The 19,521-nt window shown below is 38.7% G+C and overlaps 1 protein-coding gene across 6 annotated transcripts in view; it reads left to right on the top strand.

Moving 5' to 3' along the window:
* Positions 1-18,935, top strand: part of AASDHPPT (aminoadipate-semialdehyde dehydrogenase-phosphopantetheinyl transferase) — a 37,992-nt gene extending 19,057 nt beyond the window's left edge. Inside the window, exons 5-8 of one of the 6 annotated variants that reach the window (XR_002433340.1) lie at positions 1,130-1,207; positions 10,395-10,510; positions 12,184-12,357; positions 16,558-16,689. Coding sequence is in view for 5 of the 6 variants with exons in the window: in XM_021380557.1 (XP_021236232.1) it covers positions 1,130-1,207; positions 10,395-10,510; positions 16,558-16,699 (336 nt within the window). In the remaining variant the exon portion in view is untranslated. Of the gene's footprint in view, positions 1-1,129; positions 1,208-3,318; positions 11,474-11,976 lie in introns of those variants that run through there. The other 5 variants (XM_021380557.1, XM_021380573.1, XM_021380592.1 and 2 more) reach the window with 5 other exon arrangements.

Raw genomic sequence — 19,521 nt, 5'->3', positions numbered from 1 at the left:
AGCAGATACTGTCCTAACTGAGCTGGGTTTGGTAGATTGAAACCAAGCATCTTGGCACCTGTTTTATATACAGTGCTATTGGGGAATCACAGAAGAGAGGACATAATGATGTTTTCTTTCTGTAATAATGCAGTGTGTTAGTATTTTGCAAGGAAGTGGAAATGGGAGGTTCAGTCATACCTCCCAGGAGGGTATCCACGCTAGTAGCTGATTTTCAGGTTAGTGGTAGCATCTAAATTGTTTGTTGTTTTTTTTTTTTCCATTTTAGAAAGTTTGTGCAGATATGGTATGGAAATTTTTTGATAAAGAAGCAAGGAAAACATTTTCTCCTTTATTAAAAAAAAAAAATTAAAAAACCCCCCAAGATTATGGCTTAACTATAAAATAAACATTCAGAAACCATATATAAAAGAAGTTTCTTCTGAAATAAATTGCTTGTGATGAATTCTTAGCTGTTCTACGGTGTGGGGAACTTTTAAATAAAATTGTTAAATATAAATTATATTAAAATATTGTTAATAATATCCATTAATAAGATTATTAAGGGATTATTAATAAATATTGCTATTAAAATATAAGTTATATTTATATAAACTAAAATACATGTTTTAAAATAGATTTTTGTGGAAAACTGTATTTCCACAGAGCAGTGTTCAGATTACTGTGTCAGCAATTTGAAGTTGTGTACTTACATGATGCCCACAGCCAAGAGCAAGAAGGTCATTGCTTTAAATTTACACATATGTTCTTGGTTTTTAGAATGTCCTCCAGAGAAAGTTTGTTGTTCATCTCATTTGAAAATGAAGAGTTAAAATAGGTTGTATGGTTTGTGACTTAGAATGGTACGATAAAGGAGGACTAAGGTCACGGACTTGCATGTAAAAGTCTACAAATGGGTGAGATGATGCCACCTATAGTAATGAGTTCATCTCTGCTAACTGTATCTGCATCCTTGAGCTCTCCAACAAACTTTCTAAGAAGGGCTATTGCTTTCTGGATGTCATTATTCTAAAGTAATTTAAATGGTGCTTTGGTATTGTTCTGAGCCATATTTTAACTGTGTATGTAGTCTCTGCTGGAAACAGAGTGAAGAAAAAACTTTCACATTGCTGTTTTTCATCTTTACTAGGAAACACGGTTAGATGACTGTCATCACATTGCGGTGGCTCTTGGGAAACAAGAAGGATTTGGACAGCAACATACTGATGTAAGAAATTACCAAGTGTTTGCAGGTCTTGGTATCTTGGTAACTAATTACTTGAACATAAGCTTAGCGTGATGCCTTAGCTAAAATAAGGCCTCATCTCAGATGTAGGGCCAAGGAGAAGAAGGCTTATCTTAACTGCAGTGTTAGTCAGATTGTTGGAGGACTGTTATGTTTAGTTATGTTGTGCCTATTTCAGAAGAGCTAGGAAAGAGAAATGATTTCAGAAGACAGCAACAGATAATGTTAAGTCTGAAATGTACATGCTACAGCATTCACTGTGTTTATTCAAGAGACGATTCAGTGATTTTTGTTACAGGCTGCTAGACGAAAGTCAGAAAGATTGATTTTATAGATAAAAAAGGATATTTAATCTGAGCTGCTAAACTATTGCACCATCTCCCGTTTTAATGGGAGACCATCACTGCATGTATCCAAGGGCAGATCCAGCTCTCAAACACCATTAGGACAGTTCTTGAGACAAGTGATAAATACCAACAGATTGGAAGAACAGCAGTGTTGGTCTTCATTCCTCATGGTCTCTTTATGGAGTGAAGCAACAAAGCTACATGAAAGCTTTTCAGGAGTTTCTGTATAATTTAGCAAAGACCTGGGCCATGAAAATAGCAGTAAAAGTCAAATTTGAAGCAGATTGACAAGTCATAGCCAAAATAGCCAGAGAATCAGCAGAAGGAAAGTGTGACACATAGTCGGGTTTGTCTGTGGCATTTCAGTTGCTCACAAGAAAATGGGTCTGTTGTTTTCTGTTATCTAGCTAAAAGACTCTACCAGGAGCTACCAAAAACACATACTACTGAATGAAAGTAATTACAAAATCTGTGTGTTCATAGATAATAAAGTGAAGCAGATCTTTTAGATTGTATTGGTTAGATTCAAAAAACAGAACTACATTTGAGGATGTACTCTATCAAATGTTTTTTAGGAAAATACATGCGTTCTCTTGGACAGAATGTTTATTATGCAAGTATACTACAGAATAGTTACTGACTTGCTATCACTGTCGTGCACCTTAAAATTATCAGGAAGGGAACAGATGTGGTATATATTGGGAGTTATGATGCAAAGTATTTGAATCAAGAAAAGTCTCAGAGGCATACTTGCTCACTAACTAAATTTATAAAGACCTAAATTTCATTAGCTTAATCCACCGAAAATAGGAATTATTGAGTAACACAAGCAGGCATTGTTTGACTCCTCAGCATGGAAATGAAGTGAAAATGTCTGTATGTTTGTGTTGTTCCTTTTTCATGACACCTTTTAACAGTAATATGGAGGAAATAAATTTCACCTTTGTATTTTCTGTGGAAACCGTCAAAGGGATTCTGTCTGTTGTTAGATATGTTGAAGGGAAAGGATCTTTTTCATCTTTGTTTAAGATTGAATGTGTAGACATTATTTAGAAGAACTTAGAGCCTTTGTCAAATTCATGCAAATTTTTGCCTTCCTGGAATTACACTTGCAGGTAGCATGCAGCAGGATATACAGTAACACACGTTCAGAAAAAACAAGCCTTTTTTTCTTTGATATACAAATTTTCTTGAAGTGATGAAACTAATGCAGATACTGTGACACGCTCATCTTCTATATCTGAGTTTGCACTTAATCTGGATTTAACTATGGCAATCACGGCTTGATTGTTACTGCTTTTGTCCCTAAGAGTTTCTGTGAGGAGACTGAGTGTATGCACAACTCCAGTGATGGCTGACATTAAGAGGAGTATGAGTAGACATTCCTCCATTGGAGTAAATCCTACTGCTATCATCTCAAATAATCACATCTGGTGTAGAATGTAGTAGTTTGTTTTTTGCTTTTTCTGAACTTAAACACTCATTCTGTGGTGTTTATAGGATTCTCCATCTCTAGTTCTCTCAGTTTTCTGAACTGAATCAGTGCAAAACTTACTTCTTCTGTGCACCCTGTTACATGCTTCTGTTAGTCGATGTATAGTCCAAATTAGTGACAGTGACATTGGTTTTAACTGGAATATTTTCTTTCTACAGTACTCAATATGTAGTTTTAACTTTACAGGGAAGGTTACAAGAAGAAAATGGAGATTTACTGATTCCTGAAAGATTAATATCTCTTTTCCTTAGGTATATTCCATGCAACCTCATCAACCACAGTTTACATTATTGACTTTTGAAGATTTAGTTGCACCTGGCATTCCAGTTACACCTGAGGATTCTGCATACTGGGATAACTTTTGCTCTAAGCAAGAGAGTCCAATGAAACAGATTTCAAATTGAAGATGGGAATGCTTAGAAACAAAAGGTCATAGGAATACATGTAAATAAGAATTGTTTTATTTTATATATTTCCCATTAAGTCATCTTAATTCACCTTTTCAAAATTGACATTTTCTGTCAGTATTTAAGAAGATAGCATGTTTCCTTGCTGAAGGAATTCTGAATGAAAAGTCTAAGCTGATCACATGGATTTTTGATTCTCCGTGCCTTTGTTCTCATACTTTGGTAGCCCTTACTGGTAGCAGGAAGCAGAGTTACAATAATGTTGTTGATCAGTCAGCAAGAGCTTAACACATAGAAGTGTGTTTCTGTGTTTTATTTATACTGGACTTAAATTATTGTTTAATGTTGTCACTTGTCTTAAAAAAAAAAAAAAAAGTTTTATACTCCAATGGGATGAATAAAGCCAGAGGAATTGATTAAAAAATCCTTTTGCTGCTACAATATGGCACAAGTGTTGTACAAGATTTGAGGTTTAGTTATGTAAAAGCAAGCTGGAATAGTCCGAGTTCTGGTACTCTTGGAACTAGACATGTGTAAAATTAGATTGAGGCAGGAATTTAACATAAAAGTATTCCATATCCTTTTCACTTAAAACCTTTGTTGATTAAAACTTTTTGTATCTAATAGAAGTTTTGATTTTTAACTTCATTTTTGTGTTGTGGTTTTTTTCACTCTGAGTAATAGATGTTTGCCAAACAGCAGTTCTGTTTCCCCGGGCTTGCGCTTACAGCTTTACAATCCTAGACACTTTAGTCATGTGGAGAAAACAAAACAAAAAATGCCTTTTTTTTTTTTTTTTTTTTTACAGATATTGTTTCATCACCTCAAGACAAAATATTTTATTATGTTATAGTAAACTGAAATTTCTGGAGAAGATCTGTAGATCTTGAGTATAGTTTTAGAATATTTCATATTAATTTCCAAGATAAATTCAGTGTTGTAACATTGCTCTTTTTCTTCTTTCAAGTCATGGATACATTGTAGTCTTCCTAAATGTAGGAAGACATACCAAAGAGATTGATTGAGTCCTACTCAATAGAACAATTTTCATAGCTCTGAAGTGTTTATTTCTGTCAGTTAAACATAACTCTGCTGTGAATTTAGATTTGTGCAAAACTTGGCTGCTGTATTCTGACTAAAAGAGAATCTGTTTGTTGTAAAACCATGTGATATTACAAAGATGAATACAAAATTTAGAGAAGGATGTGAGCTTTTAAGATTTAGCTGTAGATAATCCCAAATTCAGATATGCTGTTAAACTTTTCTACTTCTGCTAGTTTGGGTTAATAATTTTGTATCCATTTTAATGACTCTCTCATCTTGCATGCTAATCATGGGGTGTGTGTGTGTGTGTGTGTGTGTGTGTTTTTCCTATAGAACCACTAATCATTGATAGCAGTGTATTTTCTCTCCAGACTCCAGAGAGGTTAAATTAGATGTTCAGCAACTTCAAATCTGAAGTTAACAGAGATGTAGAATCATTTTTATATGTAGAATAATTATAAGTCAGACATTCCAGACTGGATTCAGAAATGAAATACAACTTGCACTAAATAACTGGAATTCAACAGATATCAGAACAGGCTGTTCAGAGGGTATGTACCCACATCGTTTACTGGTATAGGATATTTTTGACTGCTTTAGTTGACTTAAGTTCATTCTGTCCTATCTGAAGTGTTCTATAATCTAGATGGGCAAGCATGTAAAGGTGTTTAAGAGCCGAGATAACCAGATGTGTTGCCAAGCTGAAAGAATGGAGATATCCTGCCAGTGGTTTTGGAAGCCTGCAGAAGGAGGAGGCCTGTTTGGAATAAGAGGGTAGGGGAAAGGACTAAGCTTCATGACTGCCTGTTTGTTACTGCTCCACTTCGTGCCAGTCCTCACCAGTCACTGACCATCGGTTGCAGCTGTACAAGACAGTCTAAATTACCATCTTGTTGCTAGAGTTCTAGACAGAATCATCTATGAGGTTGCAGTTCTTCACAGTATATTTTTGCCACGTGTTTCATCTACACTGAGTACTTGAAATCTCTTCTCTTTTAACCTTACGTAGGTTAAGATTAGGTGATGATAATAACTTGTGAAGAGCCATTTAGGTCAGGTTGCTTTGTGTCAATGCAAACTGACAGTTTTTACACTTGTATTTAGCAATGTGGAAAAGAGCAGCTGTGTAGGCATGGAATTTACCCACATGCTGCTAAGAGACCAGCTAGATGCTCTGACATCAGAATGTTTTTCTGGACATCTGTCTGTCACAAAAGCACGTATTAAAGTAAGTGTAAGTATTATGTGCAAATAGAGCAGTGAAATTATATTAATTTAAAATTATTGGGGTTTCAACATCACGTTTCCCATTATATGAAAACTGAGCCCCGTGTACATATGTGATCATAACACTGTCTTCCTTGTGTTTCCTCAGAGTACAGTTCTTAATGCCCAGAGAGTATGCATGCTGTTTTTAGAAATACTGGTCCAGCACAGCTCTAACTTACCTCACTACTTCAGAGTGTTTTCCCCAGTCCAGTGCAGATAAGATGACCTTTACTAGTCTCCATCACTGTTCTGTCTGCAAGAAATTTCCCACTTACATCCAGAAATTCTCAGGCTTTCAGATTCCTTCTCCAGAGCTCCCTTCCCTAATCACTTGTTTCATCCACGCTGCCCTAAAGATGACCACGTAACTTGGAGACTGAAACGTAAGAAGTAGTAAAAACAGGCTCTGCTCAGCATGAGCCCTTCCCAGAAGATGCTGTGGCTGGGTTGTCTTTTCTTCTATGGAACAGGATTGACCAGGCTCCCTGCAGAAGCAGAGGTTTAAATCTTCAATCATAAACTGCCCTAGACTGCAGTTCAGCCCTGTGCTTCTGAGTACCTATTAACAGTCTCTGACCAATAAATAATTTAACAAATAAATATGTAAAAGTCCTTTTAGGCTCATCTATGTCAAACAAGCAAAGTAATTGAGATTGTGTTGTTATAAGTAACTTTGTGTGTAAGGACTCAGACCTCCCCCATTATCTGTGTGGTGCTCCCTCATCTTCTGTCCCCCATGTGCTTATCCACATGGAGAACTTCGACCGTTGCCGTATGCTCAGCACAAAACATGGCTGTTCAATTTGATCTTTCAGTTTTGCTGTTTAATGAACAGATTGTCAAAAGCAGATGAATGTGTTTAGCTTGGACATAGTACTATCTTTGAAATCTTCATGCATCTTGCTTAAACAGTGTTGGAGTGGAATAGGAACTTCAAGCGTCAAAACTTCAAGACAAATTGCAGTTATGTGACAAGAGACTGGTGTCATTTGATGTGAAAATATGTAGTTTTGAAAAGTGGATTATATGAATTCATTCAGGCTTTCACAAAGTCTGTAAACCTATGCAAAATATATCTTGTTATTATATTATGGAATCAAATGCACTGATGCTAATCAAATGTTCTGGGTCTTAGGCAAGAAATGGTAGGTGTATCAGCAGAGGTAGTATAAATATGATTGTAATTTATAGGTAGCACCCAGGCAGCAATTCACCTCAGTCATCTTTACCTTAACAATTGCAATAAAAACATGATGCGAAAAGAAAAGCAGGCTAGGAAGGAAAGGTAGCTCTTCAAGTGAGCAGAGAGATGGGGTTTTTTGGAGCTTAACAAGACCGTAGATCTACATTCAACAAAGATGATGAGCAGTGTCTGCTCAGTATTGATAGAACCAAGTTTAAAACAGTGATTCAGACCTTCCTCCTTAACTGCTGTCTAAATCTACCAGTGTCTGGACGTGGTGATTTCCTGTATTTGTGATTCTGAGCATGTTTAACCAGAGTACAGATATTTGAGATTGCTGTACTCTGTATAGAAAATGTAGGTACGAAAACAGACTGAATTCTTCACAAGAGAGCTAATGTTTTATTATTTTTTAAAATGGTTTTTGTAATATGGTATCCTTGTGCTGTAGCTACAGTTTTGTGGGTTTTTTTACAGCTAGATGCAAAGGATGACTCCTGTTTCTACTAAAATGGAGTTTAATTTCTTTATCACAATAAAAAGTGCATTATTTTATGGTTTTGTTCTTATTTTGTGTTAACTCTTTATGGCTCTGCTTTTCTGAGATTTTTCTCTCTCACTGTTTAGATATAGGCATAGATAGTATTACCGAAACATTTGTCTCTTATTATTTCTGAAAGAATTTAGGAGAACAGAAAACTGTATGCTCGTAGAGATATCCTTTAGTTATGAAATGAAGGTCTGGACCAACTGCCTGTTCTGTGGCATGCTTAGAAGACGAGGTGTGCTCAAGTCTTTCTTTCAGGACAAAGAAACTCCCTGCATTATTCCTGCAATTTTAATTTAATAAAGTGCAACCTAGTTTCTTGACACAAACTATGTTATTGTGTTCTACATTAGAGAAAATACTTCATTCTTTGGACTAAACTGCAAAAATAGTGTGATATTTAAGACATGTCCAAAGATAGATACACATTTTTATATGTGAGAGGCTACAGTGTAGTGTAGTGGTTCTTATTAGTACATGCAAGGAAGTTTCTAAAGAATTTTGAAGCAATGTTGTGGAACAGAAAGGTTCTTCATGTTGTAGTAAGACCTTGTTCTCTCTCCCACACACACACGCATGAAAAATCTTGGAAAATTATTTTGGCTTTACAGATGTAAAGAGAAGATAATGCATGTTTTTAGACATAACAGCACCATCCTGTTTCCTTATGTGTCGTCTGGGCTTGTGCTGTGTCCTTGGTGCCATGGCCCCTCTGACACACCTGGCTGAGGGACCTTTTGCTGCAACAGCTTTTAATCAGCTGCTCCCAGTGCAGGAAGTTCTTGCTGGCAAAGACGTGCCCCAGAGCTGACAAGCAAATATTCTGGTGTCATTACCAGAAAGTGTTCCGGTATCCCCCCAGTAAATTAATGGAAAAGTTAAGTAAAACAATTATATGTGAAGACTGTAAATGATGAGGGAAAATGAATGTGAAAGACAAGGTGAAAGTGTAGTAATGCTAGCTTTTAACTCATGAAAAGAAGTTTTTATTTCTGTTTTGCTCCAGATTCTCAAAGCAGCTGAAATTATTTCAATCAGTTTTTCTGTCAATCAGTAATATAAATATTTGTGTGACTTTTTTTTTTTTTGTCTTTCCCATCAAGGTTAAATAGTAGGATTCATCTTTAACACTTCAGAAGTTCCTGTTAAGATTTTAAAACTAGTGCCTTTCTGTTGTCACAGTAGCTTAAGGCTTCCAGCCTTGGTTCAGTGTTCTAAAAAATTGCTTTCCTTTAATCTTGCAATAGGTGGAATTTCACTCCAGTGACCAGTCACATCCAGTTTATCCAGGGAAATCTCTGATAACGGACAGAAAGCAGAAACTTGGGCTGCCCTTGAATTCACATATAGGTTAACCACTCTCCCCTTTTTCTGTCCAAGTCTGTGTGTCCAGGATCTTCTTAGCCGCCCAGGTAGGGTGTGCTTCTTCCCTTTCCCTTGGGACAGCAGCGCTAAGGGATGATAGAGGCCGGGGTCACACAGCATGTCTGAGATGTCCTCACACAAATACAAAGACAGAGCTCTGTCACCTGCACAACACAGCAGTGCTTCTGGTGTTCACTGGGAACCTCCTGTGTGCCAGTTTGTGCCCACTGCCTCTTATTTGAAATTTATGCAGGTGTGCATATCCTCCTTATAGCCTTGCATCCTAGCAGTCAGATAAAGTGAAATGTATAATTCTTTGCCTTTTAGAGGGAGGTGTAAACAAGAAAGAGTTTTTTTTTTTTTTTTCTTTTTAACTCTGTCCCTAAGGCAGAGTAAATTAGGATCTCTGCAATTTAATTTGGGAAAATGCAACTACACAGATATGTGGCAGCTAACAGTTTGACCTAGTGTACTAAATTGAGACTGGGACTCGAATCGTAACCATATATTTGCTGATGTCTTTATTACTGAGAAAACCTTATTTTGGTCAGTAGGAAATTGATCCGAGTACTGATCTGCATCATAAGCTTCATGGGATTGGCATGTTTTGGAAAAGTGCTAAAGAAATGCATTTAAACCTCAGGTGGGAGAAGGACCTCGGATTACTTTAGTCACTATGACTACAACAAAAATTGCTAGGCAGTATAGCTTTAGATCAATTTCACAGAAGGTACTGAAGTTTTTCAAAGCCATTATGAGTTTCTAAAATATTTGAAACATTTTGCAAAATTACACAATTAAAGGTAATGCCTTCCTTGTTTAGACTTGCTCAAAAGAAATATTAAAGAGAATGCTAATCTTCTGGCAGCATTAGGAAGCTGAATTTCCCAGCAGTGCTTTAAGTGGCAGGGCATTTCACCAAATTATGGCTGTCGCTAGACATCCTGAGTTGGCCATCTGTAGCTAATTAAATCTCTTCAATCCTTCCACTGCTTCTGCCCCATGAATTTGCTGACGGCCACTCTCATCAATGTTTGCAATTTTTGCCGCAGTACCAAAAGTATCATTGGTTGTGATTTTGAGGTATAGTACCTAATAAGCAGTGCAGAAGGGGCTGGGAAGTGCGAAAAGACAAACGAAAATATAAGTGATCTTTATAAATACAGTAATAGGCTTCATATATCTTTACATGGTACATATTGGATGCTGTGTATGTAATGTATTACAGCAATGTTATATGTTGCTTACAATGTTCTATGAGAATTTTATAAATGTATAACATATATACATTTAGAGTTTTATATATACGTACAAATATACGTACATATCATATTAGAGTATCTTATCTTTGACTTAAAAATAAGTCTGCATTTCTCCCTGCAGTTTGGATAAACATAAGTACCTATATGTAGTTTGAAAAAAAAGCGTTCAGTATTTTTCATCATAAGAGTAGTGTTTGATATATTGAAATAACTACTTAGGAAGATTTCTTTGAGTTTGCCTTTGAAACAGGTACGCAGGCAAAAATCTGGAACTACGAGCTTAAGAATGTTTTCCCTTGAAGTGGATATCTGTATTTTGTCAGCTTCAGCAGCAGATTTCCTGCAACTTACCACAGCTGCCATCAGGTGAGTGGATGCTCGCTCAGCCCATGTGTCAGCTGATTGCACACTGTACTCCTCCTCCTCGCTGAGAGCTTTTGTGACAGGTGAAGAGAGCTACTTGTTCAATGGGGTCACTGGTCTCTTTGTAGGAGAAATGGAATTTTCCTGCATGTCTTCAGTTCCAATGCTGTATACTGAATACAGTAATAGTCTCAGTGAGCAGTGTTTACTAGCTGCATAAAAGTATTTTGTTAGCCTTGTGACTGTTACGTGATTACAATTAATTAGCTACCTGTAGAACACTATGAAATGTATTGGATTAATTTTGTTCGGTACAAAGTGAAGGTTGTACTTCAGCTGTGTGCTTGGTTCTGCCCTAATTAAAATTCTCATGCGAATGAAAGCAATGTCTTACACAGAGACTGATATTTCTGATATCATAGTTTCAGCCTAATTGCTTATTATGATGTTTAAATGATTGGCCTTGTTAATTTAACATGTTTTCCCTAAAGTGCGATGGAATATGTATTTGCATTTGAATTGCGGCAGTCAGACAGCTCTCGCCTGCAGAAATGACTGCTGTTTCCCATTCACCTTTCAAGATGAAAAGCAGCAGTAGCAAACTGCTCACCGCAGTGGGAGTACATTGGTTTCAGTTGGCTTGGTGGAGTCAGATGTGCTGGATATGGACTATGTAGCATCGGTCATGGAAGTGCATTTATAAAATCTTCTGGGTCTTTGGTGAAGAGAGGGAAGAAAGTAATGTCAGATGTAGGCTGCTGAAGTAGTGAAGAAATCTTGTATGTGTCAGGAATTTATATATGTATATATATCTGATTTGGGAACTTCTGAAACAATGAGATTGATAGAATTGACAGTGTTTTTTTGGTTTCATTTTGTGGCATGACAGCAGAATTGACTGAATTCTCAACTTTGTACAAACAGCTTTTAAAAGCAAAATAAAAATGCAACTGCATTTAAATGTTAGTGTGTTTTGGCTCATGCAAGAGACAACTTGAGGTCTGGCAGTGAGGGAAATAAAAACAGGAAAAGGAACAGATTAAGGCCTAGTAGCTACCAAGAGGTTTTTTAATCAAAATACATGAATTCAAAAAATGTGAACAGAAGTGAATATGGTAAAATACCATTTCTGTGTCATGTTACGATTGGTACTCTGTACAAGACACATTAACAACAGAAATGAAGAAACACTGAATTTATTTTGCTGTAGCTGGGAGCCTTAAATGCTTTTCTAGCTTGACATCAAGTGTGATAAAGGAAAACCGGTGGTATCATTACAGGGCATGCTTGAAATACATTTAACTTTCTAACAAGTCTAGAAGAGATTAACCCAGATGAAAATGTTTCAGAAAACAAATGCTTCTGGAAAAGATTCTTTACACCGTAGGTCAGCAGGTAGCAGAATACCTATTAATTAGAAAATCTGATGAGCATATCTCAGGCAAATAACTACTATGTCCTGCTTTAAGGAGGTGATAAGACACAGCATCAGAAATGCTGCCTACAACTCCACTACCACTCCTTGCAAAGGATCAAGCATAAGTTTTGACCACAGTCTGGATCTAAACTCTTGTGAGCTCTTCCATCCCAAGACACTGACGATGAAAGTCTTTCATCCTTTCGTAAACCTGCTTAAGAACATTCCCCAGGTCTAAGGAATCTCATTCCATGTGCAGGGCATGGATGTTGGGCCATGGCAGTGTGCAGAGATTCCCTCCTGGGTTTCAGAAGGATCTCTGAGAACTCCGAATAGCCAGGGAAAATTGTTAAGAGGAGGTCAAGGACTGCAAAGCAGCCAAGCACCTGAGCTGGCACCAAACATGACTTTGGAGGAAGAAACTTTTCTTAAGGTAAATATAACCAGATTCTGTAAACAGTTGTTTATTCTGTAACTTTCACAGTGAAAACCATTGCTGTAGGAATTTCGGTTCCAAAACCAGACTCCAGTCTGTCCATCCACTACCAACAAAAAACTTTCCTAATGGAAATGAAAGTGTGCATTTCTGTATAGGGCAAAGACATAGCTTGGAAGGAGGAATTAGGGAGTTCTCAGATTCTTGTAGTAAAACCTTTTTCTCCTCCAGCTTCTAACATCTAGTGTTTCAGTAGCTCTAAAATACATCTTCTTGTAATTTTGTATTGTTTTTGATATGGTACAATTCTAAGATGGCCTTGCTTCTATTTTAATCAAGAAATAGCATATGTTTACATTTCAGCTGGATACTTGCTAATACAAAAGTGCCATTTGGACTTTGTCTGCCTGTGGCTGTACTTCTCATAATAAAATCACTTCTTGATGCCTCTATTTCCCTTTGGTCTGCATCTTGTCAGCTGAAACGGCGTGCCCCCTCTGAGAAAGAAACTGTCTCCCAGTACTTAGTACCAATGATGCCTGGTCTCAGCTAGAACCTCTTTGCATTACTCTTACACAAATAATACGGTTTAATAATGAGTTTCATGCCTTTCTCCTCCTCCATTTGAATTACGAAGTCTGTAATAGAATTACAGAATATCTATGGCAGAAATGTTTATACAGCAGGCAGCATGCCAAAGGCTTGATGATTTCATAACTTAATTAAATGTGAGTGTATGTATGAACTAAAAGATAGTTCAGTTGAGCTTAGGGTATGTGGCCTCTGCTTACCATGCTTTCCTGCTTAACCTACAACTTCTTGGCCACAGTATTATTGTCTTCTGCAAGGCAAGATCTCTTATGATGCTGATTACATCCCAAGCTCGTTCATAAATACTATATAATCACGGCACATTCTCTCAGCACTTTCCTCCTCCTGTTCATGTTCTTTTACCATTTGCAGTTTAGTTCTCTCTATGAGGGACTGAGTCTCTAGCAGTGGAGAATGTCCTTTCCTTGTCTGCAAAGCCACTCAGTGCACTGGACTACGATTTTGCACAAGTGGATTGAATAAAGTGTAATTGAAAACCTGCAAAGTGAGCCCATGGACATTTTTAAAGAAAACTTCTCTGATTCCCCTTTTGTCCTTCACAGTTGCTTTCTTCTCTTGATATGCTTTTCTTTCCCCCAAACTAACACTGCTTCTTTTTTTCCTGATATAATAAATTTACATGTGACTTCCCAGATTTCTTCCTTCTCCTCTTCCTTTCTCCTACACAGCCCTTAAATCTCTCTTCAAACTATATGCTCTTTCTGAGGCTGATTTTTATTTCTTTCTCCCAAGCCTACGTTTTCCTTCACCCGTCCCTTTGTCCTCACCAGTCTCAGAAAGGCTGCCTGCCCGGCGCTCGCTGCAGGGGTGGGGAAGGCACCTCTGGTTGCACTGGCTACAACCACGGGATGGCACTGTTTGCAGGCAGGAATATGCCTGTCAAGTCCTTGCAGAGGTGATGCCCTTCCTTCTTGAAGAGCAGTGTCACACTAAGGTTATGTTTCTAATTCAGTTCGTTAGAGATCTTCAGTGAATCCTTATGAGGAGGGAGCTGGCCATAAAATCAAACAAGAGGTGTCATTTTTTGTGCCTCAAACGTCTCAGTGGCATTGTAGAAATAAAGCTTTGAGGACCTTCGGCAAGCCATAGAATCACACAATCATACAATTATAGAGTCGTACAATGGCTTGGATTGGAATGGACATTAAAGGCCATGAGTTCCAACCCCCCTGCTGTGGGCTGTGTTGCTCTCCACCAGATCAGGCTGCCCAGGGCCCCATCCAACCTGGACTGAACCCCTCCAGGGATGGGGTATCCACAGCTTCTCTGGGCAGCCTGTGCCGGGGCCTCATCAGCTTCTCAGTGAAAACTTCCCTCCGACATCTAATCTAAATTTCCCTTCCTTTATTTTAGAACCATTCTCCCCTTGACTGTGCATTATCTACTCATGTAAAAGGTCAATCTTCCTCCTGTTTATAAGCACATTTTAAGTACTAGAAGGCCACAATGAAGTCTCTCTGGAGTATACTCTTCTCCAGATTGAACAAGGCCACCTCTTTCTTCATAGAAGAGGTTCTCCAGCCCTCCAGATGAGGGAGGGCAGAGCAGAGGGGGACAATCCCCTTCCTCTCCCTGTTGCCACCTCTCCTTTGATGCAGCCCTGGATACTGTTGGCCTCCTGGGCTGCAAGTGCACACTGCTGGCTCATGCACAGCTTTTCGTCCATCAGGACCCTGAACTCCTTCTCCACAGGACTGCTCTCAATGAGTTTTTCTCCCAGTCTGTTAGCATGTCTGGGATTGGCCCAACCTAAGTGCAACACATTGCTCTTGGCACTGTTTAACCTCATTTTGTTCATGTGGGCCCATTTCTGAAGCCTGTCCAGGTCCCTCTGAATGACATCTTTTCCTTCTGTCTTATCAACAGCACCACACAGCTTGGTGTTGTTATCTGCAAACTTGCTGAGGGTACACATGATCCCATCATCTATGTCACTGATAAAGATGTAAAAGAGCACAAGTCATGCACAAGCACCTTTGTTTTCTTATTCTAAAATAGGGTAATACATTTCTATTCCCCAGTGGTTTGGTTTGTTTAGTGCTTCAAAGCCCTTGTATTCAAGCTTTTAAACAGATGAAAAATACAGAAAAATATTACTCCAAATGGATCCATTTTAAAAAAAAAATTTTTTAAAGGCTTCAGTGAGTTTTGAAAGCTTTCGTAGCTCTACTAGCAAGCAGAAATCATCATGAGACCCTCCATGAAGATTTTGGAGTGCAGTTTGGATATTAGTCTACCACATTCTGTACATCTCATGTAGACACAAGGAGTCAACTGCACAGGTGCAGTAAGCCCTTGGAGATGCATTTCTGCTCTGTCCCTTCTTTGGACCTTCTATCGCAATAGGTCTCCCCTTTCCAGTTTTTATAATTAGCTTTGAGTGAACAAGGCAGTTCCTGAGTATGTTAAATTTTTATGACTGTACATTCCATTGCTGAATAACATTGAAGCTGGTCTTGCACTGAGTCTATTCAAGCATAAATGTTCAAATAATATGTTACATTTGATGAAAATGGTGAAATAAAGCACAAGAAAGTTAGGCCTCCTTATTCAGATGGTTGATGCTAGCAAAACAATTCAGAAAACAGCCACCACAACAGTGTGGTAAGTGAAAAATAGACCTCATTTTCCAAAGTATGTGTGAACAGCCTAATTGCATCTGAGGCTTTTGATGAGATCATTTCATGTAAATGGCACATAAAATGTGGTAATTATTGTTCGTGTAATTTGGATATTATTATATCTCAGAGGTATAAAAATGTAGTAGATGTCTAGAGGCCACAACTACTGAGCTGAAAGACTTGGATGAATGTTTGTTGAATGTGACAAATGCATGTGGGTTTTTTTGTTGTTGTTATCTTAATGCTTTTTATTTAAAGATTGTCTTGTATTATTGCTTATCAGTGATTTATATTATAATCCTCAGGAATGAAAACAGTGAAAACAGTGATTAGCTTAATTAGGCATAAAAAGGAAAAAGCTTTTTTTTTTTTTCTCTTTGGTAGTACAGTGTAAGTTTTCTATTATTTTCCTATGAGTGTACTTTTCTCCAATAGACATAAACTGTTTAACAGAATTATTAGGTCTAAATCACCCAACATATCATCTGTGATGGGGGTTTTGTAATCTGGATTTGACATTCTGGCAACTGACTTGCACTGGACAATGTGTAGAACTGCAGTCAAGGCAGAATGTAAAAGGCCATTTCTGTCTTCTAAAACCCCACTGTTGCCAGTTATTGAGTGTTTAAAGTCTTGTTGTACAACCAGGTTCCTACTTCTCTTTCACTCGCTGTATGGAATCTGTATGGTGGCCACAAGGAGTGAGAAGTGTTACGATCATGGGAATGAGCATGAAGCAATCTAAAATATCTTTGAATATCATTACCACCAATTCTGATGGTTCTTCAAAATCTTGGGGCAGCTTCGAAAAGATCCTGTGTGCGATGCTTCCCTGAACTGCAATGCCCAAAAACTAGATGCATGGATCTCTGTGGATGCAATCCACAACCCAGAAGCAAATGCCTAAGTCACTTTAGGTGAGAGGTATGTGCTTCAATTAATGTTCCAATATTGAATCTTACAGGCACAGATGGAAACTTACTGTGAAAGAAGCACCAGTATCTTCTGATCCTTTCAGGATGGAGAACAGGGCAATGTATCAGCTGGAATCCCCCACAGACAGGTGGCAAAGCCTGAGATTCAACTCTGTCTTTGCTTGGCTCTGATGAAAGCTGGCCAGTGTGTTATGCAGAGACCAATGTTATGCAGTGGTAACTGTCTCCTTGCTTTGGCTCCAGGCCCCTCCAGTGGTGGAGGCACAATTGAATTTTGCTGCAAAGAGGATGAAAACCAGATAATTGGAATGCACTGGCTCTGCAAGAAATACTGCATTTCCATCTTTGGAAGGTGAGATGAAGGGAAATACTTCTCTCCCTTCATTCTGCTATTTATCTATTATGAGGAGACTTCCCTGCTTTCAGTCCTCTTCTGTTTCAAGAATGAACACGGGCAGTGGATGGATGAGGGCTGAGCTGGATATGCCACAGCTTGTCCACCCCAGCCCTCCTTGAGACAGTGAGCATCATCCAGCTGAGATGCCCTAATCACACACGGATGCTGCCCCTCCTTGTCTGTTTGCACTAACAGCTGGCAGTCCTGCCCCTACCTACAGGCAGCTTGGTTTTGGGCGATGGCTGAGCACTGTCACAGCAGCTGGAAAACTTGGTGTGCACGTTATGATGAACGTGAGTGAGCAGTTGAAACTGGGCCATTTCCAAAAATGCCTTATCATCCTGCATTAATGTGTTGGCATTCAGATCAACCTGTTTCTCTTTCCTTGCTCCTGCCTGAATGAGGGGAAGGATATGGGGTGAACAGGAGAGTGCCTGTGAATGGTGCTTAAAGGTGTCCTGGGTCCTTTGCACGACAGCCAGATGAGGACAGTGGCAAACCCCAGTGTGTTACATGGGCGCAAACCAAGATTCTGCTTGGTTCCAGGCACAGGAAAGCTCCAACAAGAACAAGCATCCAGAGTGCTCTCTTCCACTTCTTCTTTCATTCTTTCTGTGACTTCCCAGCTGTAAAAATGAGAAACACAGTTTTAAAATTGAACCTAGGTTTCTGTTCTAAATTTTCTTTTAGAATCACACAAGCATGTGTCACGCATAACTTTAAAAAATATTCAAGAAGTCCATATAGCGTTCAGCATTCTGTAGAAAAGCCATTCAATTCTTTATTCTGTATGCTAGGTTTCTTATTACTTCCTAATTTATTTTTCATTTGTGACTTTTAATTTTAAAAGATATCATTTAGGTTTGACTAGACCAATTTTCAGTACTGCAATATGATATCTTTTACTCTTGATTTTGAAATGAATGTCAGGGTGTGATAACAGCATATGAAGAACAGGTCATATAAATCAAGCTGGGCTGGGCAGCCTTTACAATGATTCTAAATGTCAATACAAATTCATCCTTAACTTACTTCTATAATGCAGTTCTTATTTAAAGTGATGCAAGAGAACACATTTGTGATGCTATTGCCAGGCAGACTGCAAGTGTAACTGAGGACTGCTTTACCCCAGCACAGCAACAACAGCGGCATGGGCAGACCTCTGCACCTAAGCTCTGGCTGCCAGTGATATCTGTGTTGGATTCTGCTACTTTTAGTTAAATAACAGCTTGAAACAGTCATGTCAGAGCATGAATTTAAATGCTTTGTGTTTTTCATTCTGTCCTTGCCATCAGGTAACTTTGAATATTTGCTGTTTTGCAGTCATGTATTCTGCTTTGTGCTTTAGGGATGTTCCCCTAATCTAGTGCTCACTGTAAACTGGCTCGGTTTTATTTTTCTTTTCCGAAAAACTAAATGCCATGAACCAGACAGCCAGCAAGCCAGAATCAGTCTAATTCCACTGAAGTGAAAGGAATGTTGCATACTAAAACCAACTTATAGTCTGGCCTAATATTCCTGAAATAATGATCCCATTCAAAATCCACACCCTGCCTGACATTTTCAAGGCTGGCCTTGATTTGAGCATAGAAACACAAGGTATGTATTGCAAATCTAATGGTGCATGGAAAATAATGATTTAAGTTAAGTAGGGCATTGTGTTCACTACTAGAAGCCATCAAGAATTTCAAGAACCACTGCTGCTGAGGCTGTGCTCATATTGTTTATCTAAATGCAAATGAGAGCATTGCTGCTCATACATCTGCTTGTCATTTACTTTCAGAAAGTTGGTCAGGGAAAAACTTTGGTGAACTTTCTGATAAAACACCACTTTATAAAATAAAACTCTGATCAGTATGAGAAACAGACAAGGGTTTTTTAATGAAAAATGTACATTAAAAAAAAAAACTCTCAACTTTTCTGTAAGTGTTGTCTGTAGTAGATGCATTGAACAGGCCCAGTACTTTGATACATTGTGAAACAGTAAATAAAGCTGAACTGACAGATGTTCATCCGCGTTCCTTCTCTTTGCCTTCTTTAGCATACACATGATACTTGCACTTGGGTTGCTATCTTCCTTTTAGTAATGCAGTTCCACAGTCAAGAGGTAACATTCAAAATTATGCAAAGGGACAGAAGTGCAACAAGATGCTGCCCCCGGAAGCTGTAACTTCACAACATGAGAAGGAGTCAAACAGGAAGCACACACTGCGGTGCACATGAGCTGGCCTTTGATGATGGCTGGTCAAGGACAGGTATCCGCTGGGATTATCCCACGAGGACACGCAGAGGGAGATGGTCAGGGGAGCATGGCAGCCATCAGCCCATAGAATCATAGAATATCCTAGCTTGGAATGGACCCACAAGGATTAACTCCAACCCCTGGCTCCACACAGGACCTTCCAAAACCCAAACCTGATGTCTGAGAGCGCTGTCCAAATGCTCCCTGAGCTCTGGCAGCTCGGGGCCGTGCCCTCTGCCCTGTTCCGTGCCCACCGCCCTCTGGTGCAGACTCTTTCCCTAACCCCCACCTGCCCCTCCCCTCACACAGCTCCATGCCGTTCCCTCGGGCCCTGTCGCTGTCACAGAGAGCAGA

This window comes from Numida meleagris, chromosome 1, assembly GCF_002078875.1.
Source record: "Numida meleagris isolate 19003 breed g44 Domestic line chromosome 1, NumMel1.0, whole genome shotgun sequence".
Classification (NCBI taxonomy): domain Eukaryota; kingdom Metazoa; phylum Chordata; class Aves; order Galliformes; family Numididae; genus Numida; species Numida meleagris.
Note: the sequence above shows the minus strand (reverse complement) of the source record. Positions and strands in the feature narration are given on the sequence as shown.